This window comes from Bombina bombina, chromosome 11 (genome assembly GCF_027579735.1).
Source record: "Bombina bombina isolate aBomBom1 chromosome 11, aBomBom1.pri, whole genome shotgun sequence".
In the NCBI taxonomy this organism is placed as follows: domain Eukaryota; kingdom Metazoa; phylum Chordata; class Amphibia; order Anura; family Bombinatoridae; genus Bombina; species Bombina bombina.
In genome coordinates, this window is record NC_069509.1 from 195,481,462 (window position 1) to 195,501,964 (window position 20,503).

Sequence of the window (20,503 nt, forward strand, 5' to 3'; positions counted from 1 at the left end):
CTGATCACCAGTATATACGCACTCGGTGCACCCTGTATACCTATGACACATTGCTGATCACCAGTATATACACACACGGTGCACCCTGTATACCTATGACACATTGCTGATCACCAGTATATACGCACTCAGTGCGCCCTGCATACCTATGACACATTGCTGATCACCAGTATATACACACACGGTGCACCCTGCCCAGTATACCCATGGTACATTGCTGATCACTAGTACATAAATAGTAAGTTACTAACTCCATTACTCCAGCCCTCTGACTTACCTGGATGGGAGTGCACATTAAGAGCAGGTGGAAGGTACTTTGCAGAGGAGAGTTGGGCCAAGTGTCCCGTGGAGGTTGCGAGACGCCCTGCAGCTCCCCCACCCCCGGCTCGACCACCATCCAGGGGTAGTCCTGGGAGCAACGGGGGCGGCATCTGTACAAACTCCCGTCCATCCATCCTCACACTGACTGCTTAAAACGAACCATGTTCTGGAGCCTGCGGAACAGAATAGGACAAAGTTACGGAAGTCCCAAACACAACTTACATGCAATGTAGAAACAGGTACATTATACAGGAGCTGGATAGGACCTAGTGTCACCTTTCTGAAAAAAAATATCAAAGTTACACTGGCAAGACTGGATAAATGTCGTACTACAGGCTCTAAAAATCTATTTCGGCCTCCAAACTTTTTGAATTGTACATATAATCTCCAGAAGTGTTTAGCTTACATGCACATAACAATCCTACTACCTAAATGAGGCTTAAAACACTCTGACATTCTAGAATTGTTCAGTTAACAGTACATACCTGGGTTTTTATCACATGGGACAGAACATAAAGCAGAAGGATATAAACAAGCCCTTCAGATACCAGGCTATATAGGGGTAACTGTGAGATAGATTTTATATACACACAGGTTACAGTATTTGTATGCAAATGTATACAGAATACATCTAAAATATTACAAGCCAGAAATAAAATGCAGCAGCTGTGGTCCCATGACTCCATGAATTTGTCGAGGTCTGGAAGAGAACCAAAGCTCATTTATTCATTCTTTAGAATATTCTAGAAAATATGAGGGGAAAAACACAACTGGTTCCTATGACTGATATTAATGTCAGCACTTGCAGTATGTATAGCTAGCTACTGATAGACTGCACGTTGCGCGTCACATAATATTTGATGTTGTGCTAGTAAGACCTCATACTGTGCACACATATTAGAACTCTATTACAGACACATATTGTGTGGCAGATACACAACAGATCCCAGAAGCCACAGAGACGAGACATGGCTCCTAGAATTGTACATCAGCATTTGTGGACCGGGGTGTTCCACATTTTATATTTGTACTGGTATCCTATACCGTGTTCTCCCCAGGACCTGTTTAATGATTGTACTGATCAGCGGGCTAACATTTAGGTATAATTCGCTAATTTTAAAATGTTTATTGCACAAATTATCATTAACTAAATTAATAATTAATACATTATGCAATTAATTTGTGTTTTAGATAGAAGAAAATGTTATATTATAACAAAGTATTACACTGCCCCTACCCAGCTGGAAAATAAAAAGTATGTATGTATGTATGTATGTATGTATGTATGTATGTATGTATGTATGTATGTATGTATATATATATATATATATATATATATATATATATATATATATATATATGTGTGTGTGTGTGTGTGTGTGTGTGTGTGTGTGTGTGTGTGTGTGTGTGTGTGTGTGTGTGTGTGTGTGTGTGTGTGTGTGTGTGTGTGTGTGTGTGTGTGTGTGTGTGTGTGTGTGTGTATCACTCACATGCTAAACATTGCAGAGAATATCAGTACAAATCGGAGTATGCACAGTATATTAAATAGCACTACAGACTGCATATCAGGTCATGGGGAGTATTCATGATATACAGCAGTGCTTGACAAATCTGTTTAAAAATTAGGAGCCAGTAAAAAGATTTAGGAGCCAGACAGTGGCAATTGTATATAAAGATATGAAGGATAACCCAAAAAGTTAGGAGCTAGGGGTAAAATTCTAGGAGCCAGTGGCTACCTGGCTCCTGGGTTTGTCGAGCCCTGATATACAGTGCACCCCTATTACAGAGCACATAGTGCTTGGTATTGGACAATAAGTATTGTAGTAAATATTACACATATATCATGTACACAATTTACACCAGGGGTTGACAAATGTAGGCGCTTACAATAATATATAAAAGCCAGGCAAGAATATGGATAATTTTACACACATGTAAATGTGACACACATGCCGTGCTTTTATATAAATGCTATTAACCTTTTATACATTATGGCAGGTTAGAAGATATAATGTACAACTCTATAGTCTACTACACGTCTCAACTAATCCTGACCACCAGTGCCCAATGTCACCTACAAAATGGCCTCTGGTGCCCAGGACAGTGCTCTGGTTGTGCTCCATAAACAGGTGTCAGAACAAGCCCTCTTCACCTCATACACTACTGGCTCAGAGTGTGTCCCCCTTTTGCGCCACCGGTTAAAACAATACACCATTTGCTGCTGACCAGGACATGGACCGTTAAGGGTTAGTGTCAAATGACTGCTAATCAATGGGGTTAAAGAATGGCTGCAAGTGTGATTTCAAGCTGCTGTTTAACCCATTAATTGCTTGTGTATTCTGGATGAGCAAGGTTTATTTCAGAATGTATTACTGTCATTAAAATCAATATGCAATTCCCTCAAACACATGTTTCATTATACACAGTGACAAATCGTTGCAATGCACTTTATTTTAATGAGTTTCCCGTCATTTAAAACTATGGGTTTCCCACTGTCCACAGAGATTCAAAACCCTGACACTATATCATGCCACACAGTGACCTTTCGATTAGTGCAGGAGTTCACTTATATCTACCCTAGCAGGGGAGCTTACCATACTCAATGCTTTTAAAGAAATGTCATTACACTGCAAAATAAGGCAAATTCTGCCAACAGATTTACAGGCTTTGAAAACAATTACTTTGTACACAAATGTTCTAATGTGCCAGAAAGCTCCTACAATTGTATCTATTTAGATTTTTCTTTATACACAAAAATAGATTATATTTTATTGATAAAAAGAAAAATCGCACGCACGACATTTTGCTAAATATTCAGCTTCCTTCTATATTTTGAGGAAATGTATGGAACCCTTCTCTATGTGCAGTGTAGATGTACCCGTGACAAACTATCCATACAGAGAACGATATTACAGATATTATGTCAAATGAAAACAGTTCATCTGTTCTGAATACACAATATTTTTCAGTGCAGACATAGGATCTATTGTATACGATTTACAATGTATGTGGAACACAAGCAAACCCAGCAAAATAATGAGTAAATAGAGGTGACAGCACACAATTTATACAGATCAGTCTGCTTTAGATTGTTTTCTACCCCCATATTTGCGGTTTGATTGTTGCAGATCTTTATTCTGCTATCACGCCCCCTCACAGATCCTATTCTACCAGTTTCGGCTCCCCCCTCTACAATGGAGGGGGGCAGAGAATACTTGGCGCTGAGAAGGATTTGGAGCAGCCTAAGATGGCTGAATAGCTGCTTCTAATTAAATCCCAGAACATGTCCCTTTCCCCTCAGTACTTGCCACTCCTCACTGGCTTCACTTTCGCTGGTATGAGAAAATGGAGTGGGGGGGGGGGACGACGACGACAGTGGCTTAAATAAAAGGTCATACTCCAGGTCAAGGTGTCAGTCAAAATGCACACAAACAATGGTAAACATCAGGACACTGTAGGTCAAGTGACGTCCCCAGGACACTATACATGCACATCATGGTCAGGAACATAAACCCCAATTCTATACCGTGGTCAGGGTGAACCTCACATCATTGTGTGTTCATGACACTGTCTGCCCATCATAGTCATTGTGTCAAAACTAGTATGTTACTGAAATCAAAGTGAGAAGGTCAGTCTACACCTCAGTCATTTAAAATCACCTTCTAGCAAAGCTGACCCATATGTCATTGAGGTCACCTGGCATCATCAACATGTCACAATATCATGATCAGTGTCAGACTACCTTAACCTAAAGTCCCTTGAGAATTGTGACTGTAGTGCAGCTCAGGCAGAACGCACGGCATGTCAATATCACAAACAGGCTTAACCTTGTATATAGGTTACCTCAGGGTACCAAGATTAACATGCAATATCCACTTTGCAGTGAGGTGATCAGGTGGCATCTCATAACCGCTTTTTTTTCCCGTCAGGTAACACCTCACTGTCACTGAACCATGATCCAATGGAACCCCACGGTAACTGTGCTTTAGTTCGGAGGAACCCCACAAATCGATGCACCATGGTCACCCTGCTATGGTCAGGTGGACACAATCTCATTGTGTTACAAACAAGCACACATCCCTCGGTGAAGATGACATAATCATCAGGTCTTGTCATATACAAGCAAAATGTCACAGTATAACTGTAGTGATCGTGGTCAAGTAGATTACAGCAAAGTGTCATGGCCAGGCAAATCCCAATAGTAAGATAAAACTTTAAAGTCAATGCATCAGATGGACCTTCACATTGCATTACCAAGAACCTTATGCTATTACATCCAAGTCAACAAGAAACATATATGTTGCATTCAGTAAGAGTAGAGTGGAGCAACTGTCAGAGCATCATATGCCACATTTAGAAGGAACCTTACTTTGCGGTGCCACAGCCTCATACCAGAGAGCCACTTGCCAGCCACACACACACGCCGCAGAGCCACTTGCCAGCCACACACAAACGCCGCAGAGCCACTTGCCAGCCACACACAAACGCCGCAGAGCCACTTGCCAGCCACACACACACACGCCGCAGAGCCACTTGCCAGCCACACACACACACCACAGAGCCACTTGCCAGCCACACACACACACCACAGAGCCACTTGCCAGCCACACACACCACAGAGCCACTTGCCAGCCACACACACACACCACAGAGCCACTTGCCAGCCACACACACACACCACAGAGCCACTTGCCAGCCACACACACACACCACAGAGCCACTTGCCAGCCACACACACACACCACAGAGCCACTGCCAGCCACACACACACACCACAGAGCCACTGCCAGCCACACACACACACCACAGAGCCACTGCCAGCCACACACACACCACAGAGCCACTGCCAGCCACACACACACACACCACAGAGCCACACACACACACCACAGAGCCACTGCCAGCCACACACACACCGCAGAGCCACTGCCAGCCACACACACACCGCAGAGCCACTGCCAGCCACACACACACCACAGAGCCACTGCCAGCCACACACACACCGCAGAGCCACTGCCAGCCACACACACACCGCAGAGCCACTGCCAGCCACACACACACCGCAGAGCCACTGCCAGCCACACACACACCGCAGAGCCACTGCCAGCCACACACACACCGCAGAGCCACTGCCAGCCACACACACACCGCAGAGCCACTGCCAGCCACACACACACACCACAGAGCCACTGCCAGCCACACACACACCACAGAGCCACTGCCAGCCACACACATACCGCAGAGCCACTGCCAGCCACACACACACCGCAGAGCCACTGCCAGCCACACACCCACCGCAGAGCCACTGCCAGCCACACACACACCGCAGAGCCACTGCCAGCCACACACACACCGCAGAGCCACTGCCAGCCACACACACACCGCAGAGCCACTGCCAGCCACACACACACCGCAGAGCCACTGCCAGCCACACACACACACCACAGAGCCACTGCCAGCCACACACACACCACAGAGCCACTGCCAGCCACACACATACCGCAGAGCCACTGCCAGCCACACACACACCGCAGAGCCACTGCCAGCCACACACACACCGCAGAGCCACTGCCAGCCACACACACACCGCAGAGCCACTGCCAGCCACACACACACCGCAGAGCCACTGCCAGCCACACACACACCACAGAGCCACTGCCAGCCACACACACACCACAGAGCCACTGCCAGCCACACACACACCACAGAGCCACTGCCTCACATTACAGACATAGAGCCCCTATTATAAAACAGAGATTACAGAATTTACCTTTCTCTGGGTCCAGGCTCCTCCTTGCAGTTTAGGTTTCCCTCACGCCTGGGGATCCCCAGCCTGTTCATTCGCACTGTGATCTAGAGGGTCCTGGTGTTCCTGTTATACCCAAGTCATACAATCCAGCAGCACTGAGACCCCAGGGCCCCAATAACAAGGTACTGTGAGATCCCAGGCCCCCAATAGCCAGGTCAGCAAAAAACAGGATCCAACAAACAGGCCCCCAAACAGAGAAGTCCCCCAAAACCCCAATAGAAAGGTCCCCACAATCCTGCTGCTGAGATCACAGGGGCCAAAACCCCAGCTCCCTAGAATACAGAGCCCCCTGAACGATCCCGAGCAGGCGAATCCGGGCACCACAATATCACAGCGCCTCAAAATCCAGGTGACAGGCCCCGAGCACCCCAATATCCAGCAGCTCAGGAGACCGCGCCCCCGGTGCCCGTACACGCCTGCACTGCACGCCCTGGAATTCCGTGCACGCACCACACACACAACTCAAATGCCGGCGCACAACCGTATCCCGAGAACTCGATGCCCCGCGCCCAGCTCCGCTCTGTCCTCTCAGCTCGGGCTCCTTACAAAACTATTTAGCAATGAAACCAGCATTGTCCTCCTGGCCCCGCCCCCTGACACACCGGCCTATCAGCTCTGTATAGTAATCCTCCGATTGGCCGGAGTGCTTGTCACTCTGTTCCATGTAAACACTTTGGCGCTCATCCAATCCCCAGTCGCGGCCGGTTTCCAGGCACCCGCCGTGTTAAATGATATGGGCGGATGGTGAGAATTTCTCGGTGCGGTTTCAAGACTCCCCGCAAGTCCAACGTAGAATATCGTTCTCAGTAGAAGAGAGGGGCGTGCGTGCGCGCTCCCGGTGAATCTGCAAAAGTGCAGAGGGAATTCAGTTCTTAGTAATTGTAATTAGCCAAAGTCATAAAAGCAGCAATTATTATAGTTTATTTGTATCCAAAACTTGCACTCTTAAAGCTGTACATTAGGCATTCAAATACAAGTAAGAAAAGACATAACTATTCTTTTAACCCCTTAAAGTGACATGAAACCCAACATTTTCTTTCATGATTCAGATAGAGCAGCAAATTTACAAAACTTTCTAATATTCTTCTATAATGAAGTTGTATTCAATCTCTTGGTATCTTTTGTTGAAAAGCAGAGATACATTGCTTAGGAGCCAGCCCATTTCTGTAGCACTAAATGGCAACAGTTTTGCAAGAATATTATACATTAGCAAGAGCACTAGATAACAGCACTATTACCTGTCATGTAGTGCTACAGATACTACCTAGGTATCTCTATAACACAATATTATACATTAGCAAGAGCACTAGATAACAGCACTATTACCTGTCATGTAGTGCTACAGATACTACCTAGGTATCTCTATAACACATAATATTATACATTAGCAAGAGCACTAGATAACAGCACTATTACCTGTCATGTAGTGCTACAGATACTACCTAGGTATCTCTATAACACACAATATTATACATTAGCAAAAGCACTAGAGGGCAGCACTATTACCTATCATGTAGTGCTACAGATACTACCTAGGTATCTCTATAACACACAAAATTATACATTAGCAAGAGCACTAGATAACAGCACTATTACCTGTCATGTAGTGCTACAGATACTCCCTGGGTACCTCTATAACACACAATATTATACATTAGCAAGATCACTAGATAACAGCACTATTAGCTGTCATGTAGTGCTACAGATACTACCTAGGTATCTCTATAACACAATATTATACATTAGCAAGAGCACTAGATAACAGCACTATTACCTGTCATGTAGTGACACAGATACTACCTAGGTATCTCTATAACACACAATATTATACATTAGCAAGAGCACTAGATAACAGCACTATTACCTGTCATGTATTGCTACAGATACTACCTAGGTATCTCTATAACACAATATTATACATTAGCAAGAGCACTAGATAACAGCACTATTACCTGTCATGTAGTGTGTTATGGTATAACCCTGAATATGGGATCAGCAACACAGAAACCCAGTTAATTCCCCCAAACATGAGTGCTACAGATACTACCTAGGTATCTCTATAACACAATATTATACATTAGCAAGAGCACTAGATAACAGCACTATTACCTGTCATGTAGTGTGTTATGGTATAACCCTGAATATGGGATCAGCAACACAGAAACCCAGTTAATTCCCCCAAACATGAGACCAAGCTCCATCTTGAGAGTAAAACAGAATGTGTTTTATTGAGGGCTATATGCCCAGTATTTATGCAGGTCTCCCACCTGGCTGACACTCCCTAGGTGGGGGATTGGAAGAGTATAGTACATTAGATAGAGGGAAGACGCCCTTTTACAGGATACAATAGAATTACATTACTTAACCAAATAAATAATTAAAACACAAGAAAACAAGGGAGTCCTTCTTGACACCTGGCAGTCTGATTAAACAATGTGAACGCTTATCACTTAAACTTAATTACAGTAAACAATAGCTGATGTCAGGAAACCTGTTTTCAGAAAATAGTTTCTCAAAGCTGAACAAAATTAACCCTTCCAGTACTGACAGAGGGGTCTGTCGCATAGTGCTATAGATACTACCTAGGTATCTCTATAACACAATATTATACATTAGCAAGAGCACTATATAACAGCACTATTACTTGTCATGTAGTATTAAAGATGCTACCTATTTATCTCTATAACACACAATATTATACATTAGCAAGAGCACTAGATAACAGCACTATTACCTGTCATGTAGTGCTACAGATACTACCTAGACAAAACAACAAAAAGTATTGGTGCACATCCAACCACTTAAGTCCACTCTTTCATGGCATATTTGTATATGCTTCTGTCTGTCAAATATACTTACATAGCTTCTAATAAGATTGGGATAAACATCAATAATAATAAACGCAATAATATTGGCTTATATTTGAGCTGCAAAAACAAATATACTTCTATCTGCTAAATATACTTACATAGTTCAAATAAAATTGGGATTAACATCTCGCAATAATATTGACTGTAAAAAATGCCTTTAAATTAAATGGGATCTTAGTCGCACAATATGATCATATTCTGCTAAGCCAGTCACCACTTACAAGGTGTCCCACATTAGACTGTTCCTATCACTAACCCGTTTCCACACTGCAGCAAGTCATGTCTACACAGTGTGAAGCTTTCTAGCTTATTTAGTATATCACAATTACATTATCTGGAACATACCTGGGCTGGGTGGCGTGCATTAACCAAAGGGGAGGGATTTGGTCAACTCCCTATTCAAAAGATACAACAAAGGTTTTTTTTGGTTAAGCACACCACAAAAGGACTGTTTAATCTTAACACACATATTGTGGGAGTGCTACCAAAGTGACCAAAACAATTACAAAACAACAAAAAGTATTGGTGCACATCCAACCACTTAAGTCCACTCTTTCATGGCATATTTGTATATGCTTTTGTCTGTCAAATATACTTACATAGCTTATAATAAGATTGAGATAAACATCTCGCAATAATATTGGCTTATATTTGAGCTGCAAAAACAAATATACTTCTATCTGCTAAATATACTTAAATAGTTCAAATAAAATTGGGATTAACATCTCGCAATAATATTGACTTATATTTCTAATGCAAAAAAATCTTTGCCTGTAAAAAATGCCTTTAAATTAAATGGGATCTTAGTCACACAATATGATCATATTCTGCTAAGCCAGTCACCACTTACAAGGTGTCCCATATTAGACTGGTCCTAACACTAACCAGTTTCCACACTGCAGCAAGTCATGTCTACACAGTGTGAAGCTTTCTAGCTTATTAAGTATATCACAATTACATTATCTGGAACACACCTGGGCTGGGTGGCATGCATTAACCAAAGGGGAGGGATTTGGTCAACTCCCTATTCAAAAGATACAACAAAGGGGTTTTTTGGTTAAGCACACCACAAAAGGACTGTTTAATCTTAACACACATATTGTGGGAGTGCTACCAAAGTAACCAAAACAATTACAAAACAACAAAAAGTATTGGTGCACATCCAACCACTAGCAAGAGCACTAGATAACAGCACTATTACCTGTCATGTAGTGCTACAGATACTACCTAGGTATCTCTATAACACAATATTATACATTAGCAAGAGCACTAGATAACAGCACTATTACCTGTCATGTAGTGCTACAGATACTACCTAGGTATCTCTATAACACACAATATTATACATTAGCAAGAGAACTAGATAACAGCACTATTACCTGTCATGTAGTGCTACAGATACTACCTAGGTATCTCTATAACACAATATTATACATTAGCAAGAGCACTAGATAACAGCACTATTACCTGTCATGTAGTGCTACAGATACTACCTAGGTATCTCTATAACACAATATTATACAATAGCAAGAGCACTAGATAACAGCACTATTAATTGTCATGTAGTGCTACAGATACTACCTAGGTATTTCTATAACACACAATATTATACAATAGCAAGAGCACTAGATAACAGCACTATTACCTGTCATATAGTGCTACAGATACTACCTAGGTATCTCTATAACACACAATATTATACATTAGCAAGAGCACTAGATAACAGCACTATTACCTGTCATGTAGTGCTACAGATACTACCTAGGTATCTCTATAACACACAATATTATACATTAGCAAGAGCACTAGATAACAGCACTATTACCTGTCATGTAGTCCTATAGATACTACCTAGGTATCTCTATAACACACAATATTATACATTAGCAAGAGCACTAGATAACAGCACTATTACCTGTCATGCAGTGCTACAGATACTACCTGGGTATCTCTATAACATACAATATTATACATTAGCAAGAGCACTAGATAACAGCACTATTACCTGTCATGTAGTGCTACAGATACTACCTAGGTATCTCTATAACACACATTATTATACATTAGCAAGAGCACTAGATAACAGCACTATTACCTGTCATGCAGTGCTACAGATACTACCTGGGTATCTCTATAACATACAATATTATACATTAGCAAGAGCACTAGATAACAGCACTATTACCTGTCATGTAGTGCTACAGATACTACCTAGGTATCTCTATAACACACAATATTATACATTAGCAAGAGCACTAGATAACAGCACTATTACCCGTCATGTAGTGCTACAGATAGTACCTAGGTATCTCTATAACACACAATATTATACATTAGCAAGAGCACTAGATAACAGCACTATTACCCGTCATGTAGTGCTACAGATAGTACCTAGGTATCTCTATAACACACAATATTATACATTAGCAAGAGCACTAGATAACAGCACTATTACCTGTCATGTAGTGCTACAGATACTACCTAGGTATCTCTATAACACACAATATTATACATTAGCAAGAGCACTAGATAACAGCACTATTACCCGTCATGTAGTGCTACAGATAGTACCTAGGTATCTCTATAACACACAATATTATACATTAGCAAGAGCACTAGATAACAGCACTATTACCTGTCATGTAGTGCTACAGATACTACCTAGGTATCTCTATAACACACAATATTATACATTAGCAAGAGCACTAGATAACAGCACTATTACCCGTCATGTAGTGCTACAGATAGTACCTAGGTATCTCTATAACACACAATATTATACATTAGCAAGAGCACTAGATAACAGCACTATTACCTGTCATGTAGTGCTACAGATACTACCTAGGTATCTCTATAACACAATATTATACATTAGCAAGAGCACTAGATAACAGCACTATTACCTGTCATGTAGTGCTACAGATACTACCTAGGTATCTCTATAACACACAATATTATACATTAGCAAGAGCACTAGATAACAGCACTATTACCTGTCATGTAGTGCTACAGGTGGTACCTAGGTATCTCTATAACACACAATATTATACATTAGCAAGAGCACTAGATAACAGCACTATTACCTGTCATGTAGTGCTACAGATACTACCTAGGTATCTCTATAACACACAATATTATACATTAGCAATAGCACTAGATAACAACACTATTACCTGTCATGTAATGCTACAGATACTACCTACGTATCTCTTCAACACAGAATATCACCGGAACAAAGCAAATTTGATAATAGAAGTAAATTGGAAACCTTTTTTTAAAATTTATAGTTCATATTTGAAAGTCATTTCTCATCCGCATATTGTTTTTATATTCCAGTGTGTCAATAAAAAAATATATCTAATATATCTAATTCCAGTGTGTCAATAAAAAAATATATCTAATATATCTAATTCCAGTGTGTCAATAAAAAAATATATCTAATCAAATCCTCAGTACTCGTGGACTCAACAGTAAAGAAATAATAGGGGGTAGCACTTAGACACTCTATGCTAAGGATAAGGAAATACTGGTCCCAAAAAGCAGTATTTAAAATCATAGAATGAATGCAAGAAAAGATACCCTGCAAAGTACCTAACTAGCAGACCTGGACTGAGCATTGGGGAAACCGGTGGGCCCTTTGCTTTAACTCCACCGCCTATTGATTACAGACAAAGTCCATCCGCAAACCGCACACACCAACGGGCACCACACTGCTGTGGGCCTGTAGCTCTTCCTCTTTGCCCCCCAAAAGTTTATTGCAGACAGTGCACGCCACAGTTTAAGACAGGCAAACAGCGTTTGTATCACTTGCCACTGTTAATTCTTTATGTTAGTCACCCCTGTCACCTGACGCTGACGGCTGCAGATATCAGCCAGGAAACGGGGGGGGGGGGGTGATGTAATATATCAGTGTTAATTCCCTTGGCTTTGAGTGGTACGATATGAGAAGTTTAATCTCTCCTATTTTACCTATATGTAGGAAAGAGTGCTTAAATCAAAGCCCTTCTATGGTCTTCATACTTTCATTGTTATTTACTGGGGGGGTAGCACCAGAGTGAGTTTTTTAACCAGTCCATTATTTCCTGTAGTTACCAGAGGCTAGTGCCAGTAATCTTTTTTGCAATTGTATAAATTAGTGAGAAGCATTGGAGCTTCCCTGTTTTCTTTATTACTAGAGCACAGTTTAATTTATTATGACTACCTTTGATCTGGGTGCAGAAATGCAAAAGTGGTCAGATGATATCAAAAATGTAACCTCTGATTTAAGAAATAAAAATACTACGGAAGTTAATAACACAGGGGAATGGTTAAAACCGTTAAAAAATCTTAAGAGAATCAATAAAAAAACAAATAAAAAGGACACAGTGGAACATAGGCATATATGACTTTTACCATAAAAATAATGTAATACCGAGAGACCTACGCCTGAAAATGTTCCCATCATTTTGTGATCTGAAACCTGAACTTAAGACTAAATGGGAGGGAGCGCTTACTGAATGCTCCTTAAAACTGATAGGATGCCTAGTAGAACATGAGACTGACAAACTGAAGGAAGTGACTGAAGACATCACTATAATTAGTGAGGAATTAAAACAATTTGAATCTAGGGATGATTTCTAAAAATGGTACAACAAAACCAAAAGTGAAGTAGCAAAATTCGCCAAGTTCATCTCAGATAAAAAAAGAGAGAAAGATTGACAGGGATTTGACAGACTATAAATAAAAAGAGAGAAGCGCTCAACCTGAGAACGAACAATAGCATAATAGATTGTTCTATGGCTAGTTACCACCCAAGAAGCAGCCTCTTTTTGCTCAGCATGTGCCTTTCACAGAGAAGAACTTTCCTGAAGCATATCAGTCTGATCCTGACTTCACAGTACAGTCCAGCCCGAAATAACTTCCCTAAGTGTCATAATTTGCATTAAAAAAAGAGAGAACAGTCCAGTCCCAAAATATGTAGGGAATTTATGTAATTGTAGTGTAGTGTTAGGTGTTATTGTAACTTAGGTTAGGTTTTATTTTACAGGTAAATTTGTATTTATTTTAGCTAGGTAGTTATTAAATAGTTAATAACTATTTAGTAACTATTCTACCTAGTTAAAATAAATACAAACTTGCCTGTGAAATAAAAATAAACCCTAAGATAGCTACAATGTAACTATTAGTTATATTGTAGCTAGCTTAGGATTTATTTTATAGGTAAGTATTTAGTTTTAAATAGGAATAATTTAGGGAATGATAGTAATTTGTATTTAGATTTATTTAAATTATATTTAAGTTAGGGGGTGTTAGGGTTAGACTTAGGTTTAAAGGGTTAATACATTTAGAATAGTGGCGGCGACGTTAGGGATGGCTGATTAGGTGTTAATAAATGTAGATAGGTGTCGGCAATGTTGGGGGCAGCAGATTAGTGGTTAATAAATATAATGTAGGCGGCCGTGATGTCTGGAGCGGAAGATTAGGGGTTAATAAGTATAATTTAGGTGGCTGCGATGTTGGCGAAATAGCAAAACCCAGACGTACGTTTCGGCCTATTGTGGACCTCGTCAGTGAGGTGCAACCATATCCCTCTAGGCACACTGAGCAACGGGGCCACGTCTGGATCCCTGCATCACACATAGGGAGACTAAGTGTCATAATTTGCATAAATAAAAAGAGAGAAGCGCTCAACCTGAGAACGAACAATAGCATAATAGCTTGTTCTATGGCTAATTACCACCCAAGAAGCAGCCTCTTTTTTCTCAGCATTTGCCTTTCACAGAGAAGAACTTTCCTAAAACATATCAGTCTGATCCTGACTTTCTGGACCAGTTGCTCAGTGTGCCTAGAGGGATATGGCTGTACCTCACTGATGAGGCCCCCCACAATAGGCTGAAATGTACGTCTGGGGTTTTGCTGTTTCTCTCGTTCAGAGAGGGATTGCCTGGTATTTCGGGGCTGGACTGTACTGTGAAGTCAGGATCAGACTGAAATGCTTCAGGAAAGTTCCTCTCTGTGAAAGGCACATGTTGAGCAAAAAGAGGCTGCTTCTTGGGTGGTAACTAGCCATAGAACAAGCTATTATGCAATTGTTCGTTCCCAGGTTGAGCGCTTCTCTCTTTTTAATTATGCAAATTATGACACTTAGGGAAGTCTCCCTATGTGTGATGCAGGAATCCAGATGTGGACCCGTTGCTCAGTGTGCCTAGAGGGATATGACTGCACCTCACTGACGAGGCCCACAATAGGCCAAAATGTACGTCTGGAGTTTTGCTGTTTCCCTTGTTCAGAGAGGGATTGCCTGGTATTTCGGTGCTGGACTGTACTGTGAAGTCAGGATCAGACTGATATGCTTCAGGAAAGTTCCTCTCTGTGAAAGGCACATGTTGAGCAAAAAGAGGCAGCTTCTTGGGTGGTAACTAGCCATAGAACAAGCTATTATGCAATTGTTCGTTCCCAGGTTGAGTGCTTCTCTCTTTTTAATTATGTAAATTATGACACTTAGGGAAGTCTCCCTAAGTGTAATGCGGGAATCCAGACGTGGACCCGTTGCACTGTGTGCCTAGAGGCATATGGCTGCACCTCACTGACGAGGCCCCCCACAATAGGCCGAAACGTATGTCTGGGGTTTTGCTATTTCTCTCATTCAGAGAGGGATTGCCTGGTATTTCAGGGCTGGACTGTACTGTGAAGTCAGGATCAGACTGATATGCGTCAGGAAAGTTCCTCTCTGTGAAAGTCACATGTTGAGCAAAAAGAGGCTGCTTCTTGGGTGGTAACTAGCCATAGAACAAGCTATTATGCAATTGTTCGTTCCCAGGTTGAGCGCTTCTCTCATTTTAATTATTTGACAGACTATGCTCAGGGCAAGGTATACTCTTGGAGTTATAGCCCTAAGAATCACCCAGATTCTGATGCTTCTGATAAGGATTATGACACTACTGATGCTGAACTTTCAGATGGTGAAAAAACACCTAAGCCTATACTCAGTAAAAAAACTAAACCTCACATCAGTCTAAGTAGTGCCCCTTTCGGAGGAGGATTAGGAGGGGAAGAAGGAACACAACCCCGTATGAGGCTACAAGTACGGTTCAGCCAGAAAAATCAATCCCCACAGTCACAAGAACCAATCCCACAAAAATAATTAAATGACCCTAATATAGGGATAACTAATTTTAATATTATCAACTTATCTGATAAAATACTGACACCAGTACACATTTCTGCACTTCAAAGAGGTCTATCCTTTGTACCAACCAGCCAAATAGACAAATTCGAAGCAATTAAAGACACACATTTATTTGTAAGAAAAGTCTTACTTAAAAAGTACTTCTCTAATACTGAGGACCCCTACACTCTATCTCAAGCTGATCTTTCAGCATTGAGTGATTTAATCACCCTTTTAGGGGACTCTGATGCCAGTGTGAAAGAATCCACCAGTAACCGTTGGCGAACAATCCTTAAATCCAAATCACATTCCCCCCAAATAATATATCTGTCATAATCAACGAGTTTCCTAACCGTACCTTTAAGATTATGAACCCGCCCACTCTCTCCAGCTGAACCATTCCGGTTTGTGAAGTTGCTACAGTGACCTTCCGGCTAATCAGCAGTTGCAGTGTCTCCTAAACGGACTTGCTTCCTCACCCCTATCTCCACGGACCAAAGAGCTGCAGGTATCACTTAATAGACTCATTTCTACCTTCCTACCTAACAGGACTTACTATCATTCATCCGAACTGCTGGCTGCTAGCAGCAGGGTTTAGAATCCGTACTCACGGAGAACCGGAAGAAACTCCTCCTATACCAATCGAAGTATCAGAAAGCCGGGTTAGAACTCAGAATACCGTGAGTAAAACTCCTCCCATTTTCGGCTTTTACTATTTCCATCAAGCCGAACAGTCTGTCTGTTGCACCAATATATGAACTTTGTTGTAGGAATATTCCTCTGGTGTTGAAATACGAACAGCCTGGTCAAAACAAGACCGTGAGAAAAACTCCTCCCATTTTGGCTTTTAGTATTTACATCAAGCCGCTCAGTCTGTCTGTTGCAACAACACACAAACTTTGTTGCAGGAATAAATCCTTTATCTCTGTTAAGACTCTTGATACTGTGAGGTGTTGAAGCATATGAGAAATTCATTCTTAACGTAATTCTAAACATCTTCCTTTCCCTATATTACTAAGGGGATTTATGCAAATTACTGTTTTGGTTATCCAAAGAGAATCAAAAGTTACCAATAAGATTATCTCTCACTCTCTTCTCTGTGATACACACTTGTTACAATAGTGTTTATATTTGAGAGAGTGATACAAACTATTTGAAACATCTGCAGCTGTGTTCCTGAAAACAATTCTGTTACAATATCACCCCAGTCTGTAACATTCCTCAATCTAGTCTGTAACGATATACTGACAATGCATGAGCTTAAACAAATTACAGAGGCTAACCTGTCAAAGTCAGAAACTGAGGCTACTAAGGAATGTAGAAATAAAAAATAGTTACAAGGGGGGGGAATATAGTGATTTGGCAAACTACTATGTATGAGGCAGAGGCCCTTAAACAATTGAACAATCCAAAGAATTACAAAAGATTGTTGGGGAACCCTACAGAATGTTTTCTTGAAAACTACAATAAATTGATAGATTTTGCTATTTCTAATAATGTGATTGACAAAAAAGAAAATATGTTTCTTTCAGTGAACAACCCAAAGGGTAGCCACTTTATATCTTTTACCAAAGATACATAAAAACATTACTTGTCCTCCAGGAAGACTGATCGTCTCTAGGATCGGGTCCCTTACGAAAAAACCAACAAATATGTAGACGCTAGATTAAGAAAGATAGTGGAAGCCCTTTCCTCATACACAAGAGACACAATGCATATACTTAAAGAAAATTCAGGATATTCAAATCAATCAGAACTCCATACTTGTCACCTGTGACGTAGAATCATTGTATACGAGCATACAGACAGATTGGGGTATCAAAGCAGTAGCTCATTTCTTGGAAAAAGACAAAGAATTAGTTATGGAAATTAAAGAATTTATCATAAAACTTGTGAAGTTCATTTTTACCGACAATTTTGTCTTTGATGACAATATTTTCTTACAAATTTGCGGCACTGCCATGGGCAAATCCTGTGCCCCAACATATGCGAACATATACCTAGGCTGGTGGGAGGAAATGGTGGTATTCCATGATTCTCTTAAGAACCACACACAATACATCTCCCACTGGTCTAGGTATATAGATTATATTCTATTCATGTGGGAGGGACCAGTAGAATTACTGGAGGATTTTTTTAGAATAATCAGTGTCAATCCATTTGGGCTTTTCTTGACATATAACATTAGTATAGAAAAGGTAGAATTCTTAGACTTAACTATCCAAAAGTTAGATGACCAATTAACTACAGGGGCATATAGGAAACTGACGGCTACAAACAACATACTACATTGTAAAGCTTTACAGTTTTAAAGCTCTACATTTTTCCCCATATAAATTCCAAAAATATATTTTTATCCAAGGGGATCACACGTACAAATTTGCAACACTTCACTTATACTAAAGGACGTTTCATTTGGCCCAGAAAGTATTTAAATGATACAGGATTGCAATGGAAGGAAGAAGATGACAAATTTACTTCAGTACCAAACACCAAACTGCACAACTATAGTGAAAGTTCTCATCTGAGAGACCACAACAGAAAAAAAGCACACAAGACCTTTTTTTTCTTGGAAAGAGGTCTTATAAAATAAAGGAATGATACAATGATGTATATTAAACCTGCAGATAAAGGAGGTGATCATGCATTCTCTGGATTATATTATGGAGGGAAATAGGCAACTGTCTGTTAAGAAATATTATACAAACTGCAATAAAACCTGTACCAAGAATGTACAACACAACTAAAGAAACTAAAGGGATAGTAAACACCAAAAATGTTATTTTTAAAAAAGATAGATAATCTTTTTATTGCCCATTCCCCATTTTTGCATAACAAACACAGTAATATTAATATACTTTTTACCTCTGTGATTACATTCTATCTAAGCCTCTGCAGACTGCTCCTTATCTCAGTTATATAAATATACTTTTTACCTCTGTGATTACATTGTATCTAAGCCTCTGCAGACTGCTCCTTATCTCAGTTATATAAATATACTTTTTACCTCTGTGATTACCTTGTATCTAAGCCTCTGCAGACTGCTCCTTATCTCAGTTATATAAATATACGTTTTACCTCTGTGATTACCTTGTATCTAAGCATCTGCAGACTGCCCCTTATCTCAGTTATATTAATATACTTTTTACCTCTGTAATTACCGTGTATCTAAATCTAAGCAGACTGCTCCTTATCTCAGTTATATTAATATACTTTTTACCTCTGTGATTACCTTGTATCTAAGCTTCAGCAGACTGCCTCCTTATTACAGTTCTTTTGTCAGAGTTGCATTTCATGCAATTAGTGCTGACTCTTAAATAACTCCATGTGTGTGAGCACAATGTTATCTATATGAAACACATGAACTAACGCCCTCTAGCTGTGAAAAACTGTCAAATGCATTCAGATGAAAGACAGCCTTCAAGGGCTTAAAAATTAGCATATGAGCCTACCTAGTACCTAGGTTTAGCTTTCAACTAAGAATACCAAGAGAACAAAGCAAACTTGATGATAAAAGTAAATTGGAAAATTGCATGCACTATCTGAATCATGAAAGTTTAATTTGGACTGCCCACAAACACAAGTGTGCTTCCAGGAAGTGCCCCCAATAATTTATTCCTGGAGATGCCACTGCTGAGCATACAATTTTAAGAGACCGGTCAATTCATTTCTATTATCCAAAAGAACTTCATTCTCTTGGTATCCTTTGTTGAAGTTCGATTATGATTGGTGAATATGCACATATGCCTCTCATTATTAGCTCAACGGATGTGTTCAGTTAGCTACTAGTGATGTCGCGAACTTAAAATTTTCCATTCACGAACAGCGAACGCGAACGTCCGCAACTGTTCGTGAACGGGCTAACCGGGCGAACCGCCATTGACTTCAATAGGCAGGCGAATTTTAAAACCCACAGGGACTCTTTCTGGCCACAATAGTGATGGAAAAGTTGTTTCAGGGGTACTAACACCTGGACTGTGGCATGCCGGAGTGGGATCCATCGCAAAACTCCCACGTAAAATTACATAGTTGATGCAGAGTCTGGTTTTAATCCATAAAGGGCATAAATCACCTAACATTCCTAAATTGTTTGGAATAACGTGCTTTAAAACATCAGGTATGATTTTGTATCGATCAGGTAATATAAGGGTTACGCCCGCTTCACAGTGACAGACCAAACTCCCCGTTTAACGCACCGCAAACAACCGCAAACAGTCCATTTGCACAACCGCAAACTCCCCATTTGCACAAGGTTGGATACCAAGCTAGCCATGTCCCGCTCCTTGTCCTCACTGATGTAATTGAAGGTCTCTTCCTCCACCCAGCCACGTACAACACCAAGGGTCCCCGAAAGGT

The 20,503-nt window shown here is 40.7% G+C and overlaps 1 protein-coding gene across 1 annotated transcript in view; it reads right to left on the reverse strand.

Moving 5' to 3' along the window:
- The window catches only part of TNRC18 (trinucleotide repeat containing 18), a 466,016-nt gene extending 465,550 nt beyond the window's left edge, over nt 1-466 (reverse strand). Inside the window, exon 1 of the mRNA XM_053694281.1 lies at nt 278-466. Coding sequence (XP_053550256.1) covers nt 278-455 — 178 coding nt within the window. The 5' untranslated portion in view covers nt 456-466. The remainder of the gene's footprint in view (nt 1-277) is intronic.
- Nucleotides 467-20,503: the final 20,037 nt, after the last annotated feature.